This window comes from Leuciscus leuciscus (genome assembly GCF_965113295.1).
Source record: "Leuciscus leuciscus genome assembly, chromosome: 11".
NCBI lineage: Eukaryota > Metazoa > Chordata > Actinopteri > Cypriniformes > Leuciscidae > Leuciscus > Leuciscus leuciscus.
Window position 1 is genome coordinate 12,579,499 of NC_138735.1, and position 17,105 is coordinate 12,596,603.

The 17,105-nt window shown below is 47.6% G+C and overlaps 1 protein-coding gene across 1 annotated transcript in view; it reads right to left on the bottom strand.

Annotated features, from left to right (window-relative positions):
* The window catches only part of LOC309509868 (ADP-ribosyl cyclase/cyclic ADP-ribose hydrolase 1), a 366,738-nt gene that overhangs the window by 172,271 nt on the left and 177,362 nt on the right, over positions 1–17,105 (bottom strand). The window contains exons 5-6 of the mRNA XM_082184847.1: positions 14,112–14,250; positions 13,883–13,965 (exon numbers count right to left, since the gene is read on the bottom strand). Of these exons, the coding sequence (XP_082040973.1) occupies positions 13,883–13,965; positions 14,112–14,250 (222 nt within the window). The remainder of the gene's footprint in view (positions 1–13,882; positions 13,966–14,111; positions 14,251–17,105) is intronic.

Sequence of the window (17,105 nt, forward strand, 5' to 3'; positions counted from 1 at the left end):
AGGCAGGTTCCTAAGTATATTTTGTATTCTGGTTATTACAGTTTTACTCGATTTTCACTTGCAACGTTGGAAAATAAAGGAGCAAAGCGCTCGCGTCCTGGCTCGTGGAAACGAGTTTGGCTTGCTGTTGAGTCTGTGTTCACGCACCTAGCTCACACACAGACAGGGACAGTACAGTAAAAAAGACAACCAGCGTGGGTGCAAGGGATAACGCAAGAATTCCAACATGGCGTCTGAATCGAAATCTAGAGATGAAACAAAGCCTGAAGCAAGCCCGCTACCACGTCCATCGTCTTCAAAGTCTTCGGTTCACTCGAGAGCCAGCTCAAAACACTCGTCCTCTTCAAGATCTTCTGTCATGGAGGCTGCCGCCAAAGCTAGAGCCGCAGCTGAAGCAGCGCTCACCAAGGCATCTTATGCTAAGCGACAGGTAGAAATGAAAAAGGAACAAGCTAAGCTAGATCTACAAAAGGCCACATTAGAAGCAGATATGGAGGCATTGGCGTATGAAAGGGATGCAGAGGCGGCGCGGGTTGAAGCTGAAGTCTTAGAAGCAGCTGTAGCTATGGGGAATGAAGATGTACAAAGTCTAAGAAGTGTGGTTCCGCCACAAGTGATTCGACAGCGCACCGAAGAGTATGTGCAATGCCAGCCACGGATTAGCGTACAGTCTTCTTCCTCACCGCATCACTATGAAATGCAGCACACAGTGAACAGTCCTCCATGTCAGTCAGCACATGGAACTGTAGAGGTAAAGCCCCCACTCAGAGACTTCAGACCCTTTGCACATGAACCCGCACATGCAGCTGAACAATCCCCAACCTCAAAACCGTCACACAGTCCATACAGACATGATCAGCCTCCTCTTTGCCCTGACTCTCCACCCATGAGAGACTTCGCCAAGTTCCTAGCACGCAGAGAATTAGTGACCACTGGCCTTACCAAGTTCGACGACTCACCAGAGAACTTCCGCGCATGGCAGTCGTCATTCTTCAATGCAACACAGGGCTTGGAGCTCGCCTACAGTGAAGAGTTAGACCTCCTCGTGAAGTGGCTAGGTAAAGAGTCACAGGAGCACGTAAAAAGGATTCGTGCTGTTCATGTCACTAACCCCAGAGCTGCCCTCCATCTGTCCTGGCAGAGACTGGAGGAATGCTACGGCACACCAGAGATGGTGGAGAATGCGCTGTTCAAAAGACTGGATAGCTTTCCACGTCTGTCTGCTAAAGACAATGCAAAACTGAGAGAGCTCAGTGATCTTCTTATGGAGTTGCTGGCAGCTAACGACGACGGTTATCTCCCCGGGCTGGCCTACTTCGATACTCCTCGTGGGATAAAGCCCATAGTCGAGAAGTTGCCTCCTGGCCTGCAGGAAAAATGGCTCACCACAGGCTCCCGCTTCAAAGAGCAACACAGAGTGACTTTTCCTCCTTTTTCGTTCTTCGTTGACTTCATCAACAGCCAGGCTAAAGCCCGCAATGACCCAAGTTTCACCCTGTCAAGCTACAGCCAGTCATACAGCAAAGGTGAGAGAACTCCATTCAAGCAAAGTGGATTCAAGTCTGCTGTATCTGTTCACAAGACAGACGTGTCTGCTACAGTTGACGCAGACACCACAAGCGCCACAGACGCTGGAAAGAAAGACATTGATCCAGCTCGATATTGCCCTGTGCATAAGAAAACACATCCGTTAGAGAAATGTAGGTCATTCAGAATGAAAACACTGCAAGAACGAAAAGACATTCTTAAAGAACACAAACGCTGTTATAAATGCTGTACCCCAAACCACCTTGCCAGGGACTGCCGGACGACACTGAAATGCGGTGAGTGTGAGAGCGAAAGACACTGCTCAGCAATGCATCCTGACATCTCTCAGCCACCACCTCCGTCGTCTGTCCTACCAGGTGCAGAGGCACAGCCAGCCAGTGTTCCCGTGGAAGTGAGATCGCAGTGCACCAAGGTCTGCGGCCTAAACAGTCTTCCACGCTCCTGCTCAAAAGTATGCCTGACGCGCGTCTTCCCTCAAGGTCAACCAGAACGCGCCATTAAGATATACGTCATACTCGACGATCAAAGTAACCGCTCCTTGGCACGCTCTGACTTTTTCCAGCTGTTTGGGGTCAACAGCAGCCCGTCACCATATCTGATGAGAACATGCGCCGGCACGACTGAGATGACCGGAAGAAAAGCAGTTGGCTTTCAAATCAAAGCAGTGAATGGAGGTGTGTGCCTTGATCTACCGCCACTCATCGAGTGCAACGAGATATTGACCAACAAGTCTGAAGTCCCGACACCAGAGGTCGCCCTCGCACACCCTCACCTCAGACACATCGCTCTGCATATTCCCAAGCTGGATCCTGACGCCCAGATGATGATTCTGCTAGGGAGAGACATGATTCGTGCACACAAAGTGAGAGATCAAGTCAATGGGCCCCACAACGCACCCTTTGCCCAGCGTTTAGATTTAGGTTGGGTGATAATAGGTGAAGTGTGTCTTGACAATGCTCACAAGCCAACCGTGAACACCTTCAGAACCCACATTCTCCAGAATGGACGTCCGTCACTCCTTACTCCTTGCCACAATAGCATCTGCGTGAAAGAAAGACTGAGCTACGGCGGGGAGCACAGGTATGGCCACTCTGCACATATGACAAAGCCTAAGCCAGCTGAAGAACAGCTCGGGCTCACAGTCTTCCAGAGAACAGACAATGACAATAAGAGTGTCATGTCCTTTGAGGATGAACTGTTTTTGAGCATTATGGAAAAAGAACTCCATCAGGATAAAGAGAATAACTGGGTAGCTCCGTTGCCATTTAAGTCTCCTCGTCCTCCGCTCCCCAACAACAGAGAGCAAGCTCTGTCACGCCTCAATTCTTTGAGACGCACGTTGAACAAGAATGCTGAGATGAAGCAGCAGTTTTCCTCCTTCATGGACAAGTTGTTCGAGAACAAGCATGCAGAGAGGGCATCGCCCGTCCAAGAGAAACAGGAATGCTGGTACCTGCCCATTTTCGGGGTGTACCATCCTCAAAAGCCAGGGCAGATACGAGTCGTGTTTGACTCAAGTGCCCAACAGCATGGTGTGTCCCTCAACTCAGTGCTGCTCACAGGCCCCGACCTAAACAATTCTCTCCTGGGCGTGCTGATACGGTTTAGAAAGGACCTCATCGCAGTCACTGCTGATATCCAACAGATGTTTTATGGATTCCTGGTGCGACACGACCACAGAGACTACCTGAGATTCCTGTGGCACGAAGACAATGACTTCTCGAAAGAGATTCAAGAATATCGCATGCGTGTGCATGTCTTTGGCAATAGCCCGTCCCTGGCGGTTGCCATCTACGGCCTGCGACGAGCTGCTCAGAGAGGTGAGCCAAGGTACGGCGCAGACACTAAGCAGTTTGTTGATAGACACTTTTACGTGGACGACGGGCTCGTATCCCTGCCCACAAAGTCAGCAGCCATCGACCTGATGAAGCGAACATGTGCATCACTCGCAGAGTCCAACTTGAAACTGCACAAAATTGCCTCAAACAGCGTCGCTGTGATGAAAGCCTTTGAGCCTGAAGAACTGGCCACAGGCATCAAAGACTTAGGCCTGGACGACGAGACCCTGCCTGTACAGAGGAGCTTAGGCCTATGCTGGGACATCAACACAGACATGTTCACCTTCAAGGTCGCCGTAGCTGACAAGCCTTACACCCGGCGCGGGGTGCTGTCAGTCATTAACAGCATCTTTGACCCCCTGGGTCTGGCAGCGCCAGTGACCATCAGAGGCAGACTGTTGCTACGAGAGCTGTCCAGCGGAGTTCAGGACTGGGACACTCCTCTGCCCGATGAAAAGGTGAGCAGATGGGAAGAGTGGAAAGCCTCACTTGAGAAGCTGAGTAACCTCCATGTCCCTCGCTGCTATGTGAAGATGTCACTCTCAAAAGCCAAATACACAGAACTGTGCCTTTTCTCTGATGCCTCGAACTGGGCTATAGGGGCAGTAGCCTACTTGAGAGCTGTCACTGTAGAGGGCCATTGTGAGGTTGGATTTGTGCTAGGGAAGGCTAAGCTGTCACCACAACCAGAACCCACAATCCCACGCCTCGAGCTCTGTGGAGCTGTTCTGGCAACTGAGATGGCAGAGCTGATCTTAGACGAACTGGACTTCAAGCCAGACGCTGTTAAATTCTACTGCGACAGCAAGGTGGTCCTCGGATACATCTGTAATGACTCAAAGCGCTTCTATGTGTACGTGCACAACCGTGTGCATCGTATACGCCAGACAACATCCCCAGATCAGTGGCATTACGTCCCTTCGGAACAGAACCCAGCGGACTTAGCCACCAGATCTGTAGCAGCGTCACAGCTCATGGACACAATATGGTTTAAAGGACCCGACTTCCTCTACAAGCCTCCAGAGATGGAGAAACGTGATCACTTTGGATTGATAGATCCTGAAGCAGATGTGGAAGTTAGACCACAGGTGACCGCTCTAGCTACCCACCTCAAACCTAAGAGTCTTACTTCTGAGAGACTCCAGCGCTTTTCCACATGGAAGTCTCTGCTGAGAGCTGTTTCCAACTTGAAACATCAGGTGCGTTCGCACAAGGCAGACACAACAGACACACCACAGCACACATGCAAAGGCTGGCATCAGTGCAGTGGGCCTCGCACTCCTGAGGAGCGCGCAGCAGCTAAGAGGCTCATACTAGAGACTGTTCAGAGAGATGCATATCCAGATGAATATGCTGCTCTTCAAGCAAACAGAGAAGTCTCTAACTCGAGTCAGCTCTTGACCCTTGACCCTTACATGAGCGACGGTCTGCTGCGGGTTGGAGGGCGTCTTAGAAATGCTTCTCTTGACTCTGAGGTAAAACACCCAATTATCCTCCCTAAGTATAGCCATGTAGCCAAGCTGCTTGTAGAACACCATCATGCTGAAGTGAAACACCAGGGGCGACAGTTCACAGAAGGGGCTATCAGAGCAGCTGGACTGTGGATTGTCGGTGGCAAGAGACTGGTGAGTTCTACCCTTCATCATTGTGTGACATGCCGTAAGCTCAGAGGGAAGCTGGAAGTGCAGAAAATGGCTGACCTCCCTCCAGAGCGGCTCGACACCTCCCCACCCTTCTCATACGTAGGGCTGGACGTATTTGGACCGTGGACAGTGATGACCCGACGCACTCGAGGAGGTGCAGCGCAGAGCAAAAGGTGGGCCATTCTGTTCACGTGCATGAACACCAGGGGGGTACACATTGAAGTCATAGAGTCAATGGATGCCACAAGCTGTATTAATGCATTGCGAAGATTCTTTGCCATCAGAGGCCCGGCAAAGCAGCTCAGATCAGACAGGGGGACGAACTTCATAGCCGCCAGTGCAGAGCTGGGCATGGAGCGTCCTGAGAAAAAGCAGACCGAAATCCTGAGTTATCTCCACAGCAAAGACTGCACATGGGAGTTCAATCCGCCGCACGCCTCCCACATGGGGGGAGTGTGGGAACGTATGATTGGGGTCACACGCAGAATACTAGACTCTATGCTTTTGCAAAACAAGCATACTCACCTGACGCACAAGGTCCTGTGTACCTTGATGGCAGAGATATCAGCAATTATCAATGCACGGCCGCTGATTCCCATCTCATCAGACCCCTCCTCGCCCATTCTGCTGTCCCCTGCTATGCTCTTGACCCAAAAGCCAGGCCTACATGCTCCACCTGGAGACTTCATCAGTAAAGATCTCCTGAGAGGTCAGTGGAAACAAGTGCAAGTACTGGCAAACGAGTTTTGGGGCCGTTGGAGAACTGAGTACTTAAGCACTCTCCACTCAAGACGCAAGTGGCACAGAAATCAGCGCAACCTACAAACTGGAGACATTGTGCTGCCAAAACAGACTCAAGCACCAAGGAACGAGTGGCCAATGGCTATGGTCACATCGGCCTCTCCGAGCAGCGATAGACGAGTCCGCAAAGTTGAGGTGCAGACCGCATCTCAGGGCACTTCAAAGACTTATCTGCGGCCCATCTCGGACGTCATCCTTCTCCTTGAAAAAGACTGATCAGACGTTCACTAAAAAAAAAAAAAAAAAAGGGGAAAGCATATAAAGACAAGTTGAGTAGCGGCATTATGCCAGACGGGGAGTGTTCTGTCCTCAGTTTGTAAATTGTTTTTTGCTATAAGTTCAATTTCATGCTTGATAATTATTTTGTTTATTATAAGAAAAGAGTCACAGGTATTTTGTAATGTAAGAAGAGTCTTTATTTTGAAAGAGCTTTTATTTTGACATGACCTTCCTGTTTACGTATGGGCGATCCCATGAGCTTCCGGTCCTTGAGCTTGCCAGAACTGTAATGTTACCGGCACGAAGCGCGTCGGGATATTTCTGATGTTTCGCTCCCGAATCTTGTTTGTCCCACACTCGTAAGGCGGCAATGTCTGTAAGTGTCTAACTTGAGTGATTATGTATATTGTATGTTTTGTGTAGAGGTAAACTTAATGAGCACGATGTAACGTCAACTCGAGAATGTATATTAGTAGCTACGTTACGTTGTTAACGTTCGTCTTTTGCTAATTAGCTAACTCAAACTCTGTTAGCGTGCTAGTTATTGTACATTTTCTATTAAGCTAACGTGACTGTTTAAAGCTGGTAAATGGTGAAAGTTATATCTTGTACTTGCGAGGCAGGTTCCTAAGTATATTTTGTATTCTGTTTATTACAGTTTTACTCGATTTTCACTTGCAACGTTGGAAAATTAAGGAGCAAGGCGCTCGCGTCCTGGCTCGTGGAAACGAGTTTGGCTTGCTGTTGAGTCTGTGTTCACGCACCTAGCTCACACACAGACAGGGACAGTACACTGACGCTTCCATTCACCTCCATCCTCCCCACCACCTCCAAGATGGATCCTTCCCTCCATCCTCCCCACCACCACCAGGATGGTCCCTTCCCTCCATCCTCCCCACCACCACCAGGATGGTCCCTTCCCTCCATCCTCCCCACCACCACCAGGATGGTCCCTTCCCATACCTCACAGGGGGTCAGCTGCGCCCCTGCCTTTGTCTTCAGGCAGGATGACAAAGGGGTGGCCCCCGGGGACCAAACGAAATTTTTCCGTAAAAGTCTAGTGGGGCTACATGCCCACCAAATTTCATGTTCCCCGGTGTTTCGGTGTCCCTGGTATCGTTGACGAAAAATTTACGGGGGCCCCAGCGCAGGGGGGGGAAGTGGCCCCCGGGGACCAAACGAAATTTTTCCGTAAAAGTCTAGTAGACCAACATACCATAAAAATGTCTTCATCCTCGGTGCCACGGTTCAGGTAGTTATTTAGGAAAAACTGCATTTTTGGGGGTTTGGGGGGGGCCCAGCGCGGGGGGGGAGTGGCCCCCGGGGACCAAACGAAATTTTTCCGTAGAAGTGTAGTGGGGCTACATGCCCACCAAATTTCATGTTCCCCGGTGCTTCGGTGTCCCTGGTATCGTTGACGAAAAATTTACGGGGGCCCCAGCGCGGGGGGGGAAGTGGCCCCCGGGGACCAAACGAAATTTTTCCGTAAAAGTCTAGTAGACCAACATACCATAAAAATGTCTTCATCCTCGGTGCCACGGTTCAGGTAGTTATTTAGGAAAAACGGCATTTTTTTGGTTTTGGGGGGGCCCAGCGCGGGGGGGGAGTGGCCCCCGGGGACCAAACGAAATTTTTCCGTAGAAGTCTAGTGGGGCTACATGCCCACCAAATTTCATGTTCCCCGATGTTTCGGTGTCCCTGGTATCGTTGACGAAAAATTTACGGGGGCCCCAGCGCGGGGGGGGAAGTGGCCTCCGGGGACCAAACAAAATTTTTCCGTAAAAGTCTAGTAGACCAACATACCATAAAAATGTCTTCATCCTCGGTGCCACGGTTCAGGTAGTTATTTAGGAAAAACTGAATTTTTTGGGGTTTGGGGGGGCCCAGCGCGGGGGGGGAGTGGCCCCCGGGGACCAAACGAAATTTTTCCGTAGAAGTCTAGTGGGGCTACATGCCCACCAAATTTCATGTTCCCTGGTGCTTCGGTGTCCCTGGTATCGTTGACGAAAAATTTACGGGGGCCCCAGCGCGGGGGGGGAAGTGGCCCCCGGGGACCAAACGAAATTTTTCCGTAAAAGTCTAGTAGACCAACATACCATAAAAATGTCTTCATCCTCGGTGCCACGGTTCAGGTAGTTATTTAGGAAAAACTGAATTTTTTTGGGTTTGGGGGGGCCCAGCGCGGGGGGGGAGAGGCCCCCGGGGACCAAACAAAATTTTTCCTTAGAAGTCTAGTGGGGCTACATGCCCACCAAATTTCATGTTCCCCGGTGTTTCGGTGTCCCTGGTATGGTTGACGAAAAATTTACGGGGGCCCCAGCGCGGGGGGGGGGAAGTGGCCCCCGGGGACCAAATGAAATTTTTCCGTAAAAGTCTAGTAGACCAACATACCACAAAAATTTCTTCATCCTCGGTGCCACGGTTCAGGTAGTTATTTAGGAAAAACTGCATTTTTTTGGGTTTGGGGGGGCCCAGCGCGGGGGGGGAGTGGCCCCCGGGGACCAAACGAAATTTTTCCTTAGAAGTCTAGTGGGGCTACATGCCCACCAAATTTCATGTTCCCCGGTGTTTCGGTGTCCCTGGTATCGTTGACGAAAAATTTACGGGGGCCCCAGCGCGGGGGGGGAAGTGGCCCCCGCGGACCAAACGAAATTTTTCCGTAAAAGTCTAGTAGACCAACATACCATAAAAATTTCTTCATCCTCGGTGCCACGGTTCAGGTAGTTATTTAGGAAAAACTGCATTTTTTGGGGTTTGGGGGGGCCCAGCGCGGGGGGGGAGTGGCCCCCGGGGACCAAACGAAATTTTTCCTTAGAAGTCTAGTGGGGCTACATGCCCACCAAATTTCATGTTCCCCGGTGTTTCGGTGTCCCTGGTATCGTTGACGAAAAATTTAAGGGGGCCCCAGCGCGGGGGGGGAAGTGGCCCCCGGGGACCAAACGAAATTTTTCCGTAAAAGTCTAGTAGACCAACATACCATAAAAACGTCTTCATCCTCGGTGCCACGGTTCAGGTAGTTATTTAGGAAAAACTGCATTTTTTTGGGTTTGGGGGGGCCCAGCGCGGGGGGGGAGTGGCCCCCGGGGACCAAACGAAATTTTTCCTTAGAAGTCTAGTGGGGCTACATGCCCACCAAATTTCATGTTCCCCGGTGTTTCGGTGTCCCTGGTATCGTTGACGAAAAATTTAAGGGGGCCCCAGCGCGGGGGGGGAAGTGGCCCCCGGGGACCAAACGAAATTTTTTCGTAAAAGTCTAGTAGACCAACATACCATAAAAATTTCTTCATCCTCGGTGCCACGGTTCAGGTAGTTATTTAGGAAAAACTGCATTTTTGGGGGTTTGGGGGGGCCCAGCGCGGGGGGGGAGTGGCCCCCGGGGACCAAACGAAATTTTTCCTTAGAAGTCTAGTGGGGCTACATGCCCACCAAATTTCATGTTCCCCCGTGCTTCGGTGTCCCTGGTATCGTTGACGAAAAATTCAGTAAGGTGACGAAAAAAAAAAAAAAAAAAAACTTTGACAATCCCTATATGACCGCTTTCGCTAGCTACGCTAGCGGCGGTCATAATAAATAGACAGAGACAATTTCACACTTGCTGAAGACACAGAAGCTGACAGTGTTTGGTCTGGGTGCGCTTTATAGCTTCCTGCCATGACATCATCCGCCTATTGGACTGATTTCACACGTGCTTCACGACGCAATCACGCAGAACGTTCCCATAGCTTCAATCTCGAAGTTCCCTTGAATCTGTTTAGGGTGATATAATAGATCAAGATCAGTCCTACTGTATTCCAGAAAGAACAATATATGATAATATTTTTCTGATGAGAGATATTTTGGACTAATCTAAACTTTATGATGTGGATGTAGGTTTTTTGTTCCTGGATCAGGAAAAAGCCTTTGATAGAGTTTACCATGGCTTTTTATTTTTTAAACAATGCATGCTTTTGGGTTTGGAAATGTTTTTATTTCTTTTGAACTCTTATATATGAATGCATCTTACATTTAAAAAATTGGTGGTGTTTTAAGTCAACCAATAAGAATACAGAAGGGTATTAGGCACTGTCAGGTCAGTTATATGCATTAGCAGTTGAACCACTGTTGTGTCTATTAACCCCCTGAGGTCGGCTATCATGCCGGCGCGATAGGCTCGCTTTTTTTCTTATCAGTGCAAGAGAGACTCAAAATACTCTGTTGACTTTGATCTTACAAACAAGTTTCATACATCAATCGATCCTGTTAAGTGTGCATTTTTTTTGTGTATACTCACAATAAAAACAAAGTGTTGTGCTTTTTGCCAAATAAAGTAAAATAAACATGATGCGAGTTCAGCCTTCTCTCTGTCAGTGTAGTCCATTCTGAAATGCGTCCGAAAATGAACTATAACTCAGCGAATACTCAGTCAAACAGGCATACAGACACACAGGCATGAAGCTTGAATTCTCTTCTTTTAAATGAAGTAATTTTTTTAAAAAACAAATATTCTCAGTTTATGTAATATGTATGAAAAGAGAAAGATGTCAGTCGTTCTCATCTCATCTCATTAAGTTTTAATGTGACCCCGCCCACGGAGAGCGCGCGCTATTCAAACGCAAATTATCTGAGGCGATCCTGCAAACCTGTGAAATCAGCTGGATAACACACCGCGAGTTCACTTTCAGACTTGTGTACTTTACGACGCTGTGAGGAATAATACTATCTTAATAATAATCCTGGAAAATTTACCTCAGAAGTGCTGGAAGTTTCATTTCGAGGATCAACGGATCCAGCTGAGGAATAGGTCAGTTTTATATTTGCTTTGTTATAAGTGTAATATGCAGCCATTATAAGTGTCTGTACACGCAAAAAGACTGTTTAAATATGAATCGCGTTTCTGTGTGTGAATGAATGAACGCACAGATGCGCGCTGTTGTGTAGCTACAGCTGGCAAAAATACTGTTTAAATATGAATCGCGTTTTTGTGTGTGAATGAATGAACAGCTTTTACCAAACTCTATTGCTATACAGAGATGAGTAAAAATCGACTACAAAAATCGCATAGATTATAAAGTTTTTACTGTAAAATACAGTATACTGCCACATCAAATAAGCTTATAATGTTGCCAGTTTCTGCTCATGTTATATATATATATATATATATATATATATATATAAATTATGTTTTGTCAAAAATAAAGTAATCAACTAAGATGTGTTTATAGTATAGTGTTTGTTCCAATGTAGGCTATATTCAAACTAATGAATCCTTAACTTTGAAATACGGATGATAAAATGTATACTTTAGTTTTTACAAAGAAAGATTACACTGGAAATATTGTTAACATTTTAATTGTTGTTGTAATTGTATAACCTTTTTAATAAAATAGCAAAAATATATATATACAAGGATAGATGTAAACAAAATCTTAAAAGGTCAATATAAGCCTTCTCTTTAAATTATTTTTATTGTGCTTTATTAGTGACACATTTGGGTAGATAATATATTCCAAAACTTTCTGAAAATACAGTGAGAACAATTAACTGCACTATTACTAGAAATGTTTACCTTGGATATTTTACAATTTGCAAGCACAATTTGTAAAAAAAAAAGCAACAACTGTGTTTCCAACTGTGAACCAATTATATATATATATATATATATATATATATATATATATATATATATATATATATATATATATATATATATATAGTCCTTGCATTCTTTCTTGTGGCTCAGTGACACACCTGAATGAAAGGCTAATTATGGGTGTGAACTTCTCAGGTGTGAACCACTCAATGATGGTGTTGGATCGTTTACGCCCACCCGTATATTGCCTTTCCAAACAAAAAGTGTCTTACAAAATTTAAATCAATGTATTGTTTTATGTGAATGATTAGGCAGGATGATTTTCACATCATTTTGAAGAAAAAACTCTAGGCGACAAAATGCATTATTCAGAAGTCTTATGGACACATATTTAGTATGTGTTTTGTGGCCTTATTTCAGAAACTTTCATTTTTTGTTTTTTCAATAACCATGCATAAACATTATTCTCTCAAAAATACAAACATGTACATACATGTTGCTCACATATTATGGTAGCCCTGTTTGTGCTAAATAGAGTGTAATTACACCTTTGCCATTAATATGTTTATAAGCAACTGAAAAAAAGCACAAATGTCAGGGCATGTCAGAACATCTCAAGGACCCCAAAAACACCTTAGACCCCAGAGGGTTAAGAAAAGGTCTGTCCGTCTTAAGGGTTGGTGATGATTCTCATTCTGTTAAACTGACTGCGTATGCAGATGAAATAACTGTAATTGTAAAAGAAAATAAAGACTTTGATATTATTAATTACAGTATGGTTTGCATGAGAGAGCATCATCAGCAAAACTCAACTGGGGAAATACTGAAGCATTTTGGTGTAATGATAAAACAAAAATGCTTTTACCAGTTTCCCTGAAAATGTAAAGCGGATATTTTTTTTATCCGTGACCACGTTGTTTGCTATTCTGATCATTCTGAATTCTTTTTCAGTTTGTGCAATATATTTTTACATGTGTTTTTAAATGTGTTTTGATTCACGCTTTGCCTTCCTTGTCCATGTCTGGATTTATCAGTTTTGCCTGGATTTACTTTTATTATGATTGTTTGCTGTTCATGCTCCCGTTCCGTGTTTCCTAGTTTCTCTTTTGTATTATTATTGAACTGCATGTGGATCCCTTTTTTGTTCCTTGCCTGCCTGAATGTCCATCTATAACAGAACGACTGACCACACCAGCAGTCACTAGTCTGAACTTTGCCCTGGAAGCTACCAAGGTAGACCCTAGGCATCTGAAACTGGCTTCCAGTGTGTGGGACCCAGCACATACCAGGCTACTGGACTTTAGTAGCCTATAAATGAGCCTGGTGGTCCCGAGGCCAGGGGTCTCAGAGGTTCTTCCACCGTCAGATGCATTTCCTGTAATGGCAGTTGCTATCTTGTGTATTTGGGCGGCACATGCTTCTCCAGGTCCTCCCGAGGTGGTGGCGTTTGCTACAAAACCTCCAGGGGTGGCGGCGTACACTTTTGTGAACTATCTTTTTGCCTGACATGACCACAGAGGTCATTCCTAAACTCCCTTCTCTGACACGGACACACAGGTCATCCCTGAACTTCCTGTCTGCCCTGACACTATCATGGAGGTCGTCCCTTAAATTCCTGTCTGCCCTGACACAACGACAGAGGTTGTCCCTGAACTCGCTGCCTACCCTGCCACGGAGGTCGCCTATGAACTCTCTGCTTGCACTGTATTGGCCAAGGAGACCCTCTCTGAACCCTGTGTGTTCACTGTGATGGCCACAGTGGACATTTCTAACTTTTCTGTTACAGTCCCGCCTGCTCTACCTTGGTGGGCTTCTGCTCCATTGTGGTTGCTTCTAGCCCTGCCTGATCTACCGTGGTGGTTATCAGTCCCGTCTACTCTGCTGTGGTGGTCTGTAGTCCTTTATAGTTTTTCTTGTTGATTAGTTCCCAGGTGTGTCTTGCTTGCCAATCACCCATTGTGTATTACTACCCCAGTGTTTCTCATGTTTTTTGTCTGGTTTTGTCCTTTTATGGATGTTGCGTGTGCTTATTGTCAGTTTTGTCTGCCTTCCCTGCCTGTGTCTAGATTTATCAGTTTTGCTTGGATTTACTTTTATTATGTTTGTTTGAATGAATGTTTGCTGTTTATGCTCTCGTTCCGTGTTTCCTAGTTTCTATTTCAGATTATTATTAAACCCTAACTGCATGTGGATTCTTTTCTCTGCCTGTTTCCATACCTGCCTAAATGCCCATCCATAACAAATATGTATTGAACAAAACTTACATTCTGAGAAGCTTGCTTCCATAGTGAGTACACAGGATGGTTCAAACAGGTTGACCATTCTGGACAGGATTGATAGTCAAAACCTTAGGGCAGACACAGAGAAAAATGACTTTAGTAGCCTATAAATGATTTACAACTAGGAACAGAAATATAAAATGTGTTCAGCATAATCTGTTTTCTGTCCGTCTAACATCAGAAAAGCAGTAATTGTACCATCTTTTGATTGTACCTCTGTCTCTCTCCTGCTGTCCACACCAGATCAGATCGTTGAACATGAATCCCACCAGTGTGTCTTCTAATGTCCAGAAGGGTCCTGTGATGGCTACATAGCTGTGCATGAGGTCTCTCGTCTTACTCCAGAAGAGCAACTTTAAAATGATAGAAGCTTCTTAAAACCCAAGCAATCAAATCCAAGATAGATCATGTCAATTAATCACAGTCTTTGTAAATATTTTGATATGGGCAATACTTTAATTCAATATACCACTTTAGTCATTGTACTAGCTGTAAATAACTTTGCAACTACATCTCAGTCATTAGAGTATTAGTAGACTGCCTGTCTAATATCTGCTAACAGTTTATTTTGATGGTGTCCCCAAAAGCAGGGCCGTCGCTAGTGGGGTGAAAGGTGGTGACAATGGGGCCTATGGGGCCTATTAATAAAAAAGTATTTATTAATTATTCAGTCATTGACAAACATCAGACGGACCCAATAAAATTGTAAGTCCCACTCCAGCTCGTGAACAGAACCAATCAGAGTTGAGGCGGCAGCTACCTGAATCTAACGATAAACTTGGTGGTAGAGCAGGAGACTGACTGACTGAAAAATGTCAGGGATAAGAAAACATAAATCAGGGTACCAGAAACGCCAGGAAAAGAAGGAGAGGGAGGCCAGGAGAGTTGTTGTACCGCAGTCAATCAAGACGTTCTTATTTCGCTGGGAATAAGAAAACTACAGTCTACAGCCTGCCGGGTACTGTCACTTTTCATTATCGGTGCGCACCACAATCGACCGAATGATTAAGTGGTCAAAATCCCTGTCTTTTTATATTATTGTAAATCGAGTTTTCAAGACACATTGCATTATGCACCTGACATGCCTGCTGATGTATTTTATTACATCAAGAAAACACGAATATAACACACTGAACTTGAATGAATAAATGTATTAGCTTTATTTAATATATTACCAGTTCCATATTGTTACGAACCGCTCTGAGACACGAGGGTTAAGATCCAAATGCAGCTTTATTGTGGGTAATCCAGAGGCATAATCCAGTAAACAGGCAAAGGGTCAAAACACAGGTAGGCAGTCAGAACAAACCAACAAGGAAACACAAACAAAACAGGCAGGGACCAGAGGCAAAAGAGTAATCCAGGGAACAGGGCAAGAAATCCAAATAAACCAAAAGACTAGAAACCAGGGAAAACGCTCAGAATTGCAGTGTAACACTTAAACAAGACTTCGCGGTGAGTGAATGAATGAACATGGTATAAATAGACTGACACTAACAGGGTGATGGGACACAGGTGAATGCAATCAGTGATAATGAGGTACAGGTGACTGTGATGAGTGATCAGAGATGATGAGTCCGGGCAGTGAGTATGGGAAATGTAGTCTGAGAGTGAATGTGAGTGTCTGATGTGGAGTGCCCTCTGGTGGCTCTCAAGGGCACTCCAGCTGGTGACCGTTACATAGCCCCCCCTTTAAGGAGCGGATTCCAGACGCTCCTAAATTGTCCAGGAGGGTGGTGGAGCGGAGGCGGACCCGGGGGCGGGATGGAGGGCCAGGCCCGTGGAGCGGAAGAGGACCTGGAGACTGTGGCGACGCAGGCAGTGCAGGTGACCAGGGCGGAGCTGGCAGTGCAGGCGACCGGGGCGGAGCAGGCAGTGCAGGCAACCGTTCAGGTGGCCAGGGCGGCGGAGACGACCCTTCGGGCGACCAGGGCGGAGACTTTCCCTCGGGCGGCCACGGCGAAGACTTTCCCTCGGGCGGCCACGGCGGAGACTTTCCCTCGGGCGGCCACGGCGGAGACTTTCCCTCGGGCGGCCACGGCGGAGACTTTCCCTCGGGCGGCCAGGGCGGAGAAGATCGTGCAGGCAGCCAGGGCGGAGACGACCCCTCGGGCGGCCATGGCGGAGACGACCCCTCGGGCGGCCATGGCGCTGGAACAGACACCACCGGCTCAGGCGCTGGAGCAGACACCACCGGCTCAGGAGCAGGAGCAGACACCACCGGCTCAGGAGCAGACACCACCGGCTCAGGAGCAGACACCACCGGCTCAGGAGCAGACACCACCGGCTCAGGAGCAGACACCACCGGCTCAGGAGCAGACACCACCGGCTCAGGAGCAGACACCACCGGCTCAGGAGCAGGAACAGACACCACCAGCTCAGGAACAGACACCACCGGCTCAGGAGCAGACACCACCGGCTCATGAACAGATACAGACACTTGTTCAGGAATATAAACAAACACCGGCTTCAGCACAGTGTCCGGGGTTCCAACCGGACTGGAGGCTGCCATCTTGGTAGTGTGTGCAGCCCAGGCACGCAAGACAGCAACCAAATAAAAGGTGAAGACAGCCCTCTGGGCCGTGGCAGGGCTGACGGGTACAGCCTACGGCACAGGAACAGTCTCTGCATCGACAGACGTGACGTGGACAGTCTCTGGATCGGCAGACGTGACGTGGACAGTCTCTGGATCGGCAGACTTGCTGTGTCTCTTCCACGCATGCAATACCGCCACTGCGTAAAAGAGAAAGACAGCCCTCCTGGCCGTGGCAGGACTGATGGTGGGCAGCTCCGAGACAATCCTCTTGTCCGAAGACACAGGCGTGGAGTCGGCCATCTCGTCCGAAGACACAGGCGTGGAAGACACAGGCGTGGAGTCGGTCATCTCGTCCGAAGACACAGGCGTGGAAGACGTGGTGTACACAGTCTCTGGCTCTGGCTGGACAGGACTGACGTGAAGCTCTGGCTCTGGCTGGACAGGACTGACGTGAAGCTCTGGCTCTGGCTCGGCAGGACTGACGTGAAGCTCTGGCTCTGGCTCTGGCTCTGGCTCGGCAGGACTGACGTGAAGCTCTGGCTCTGGCTCTGGCTCGGCAGGACTGACGTGAAGCTCTGGCTCTGGCTCTGGCTCGGCAGGACTGACGTGAAGCTCTGGCTCTGGCTCTGGCTCGGCAGGACTGACGTGAAGCTCTGGCTCTGGCTCTGGCTC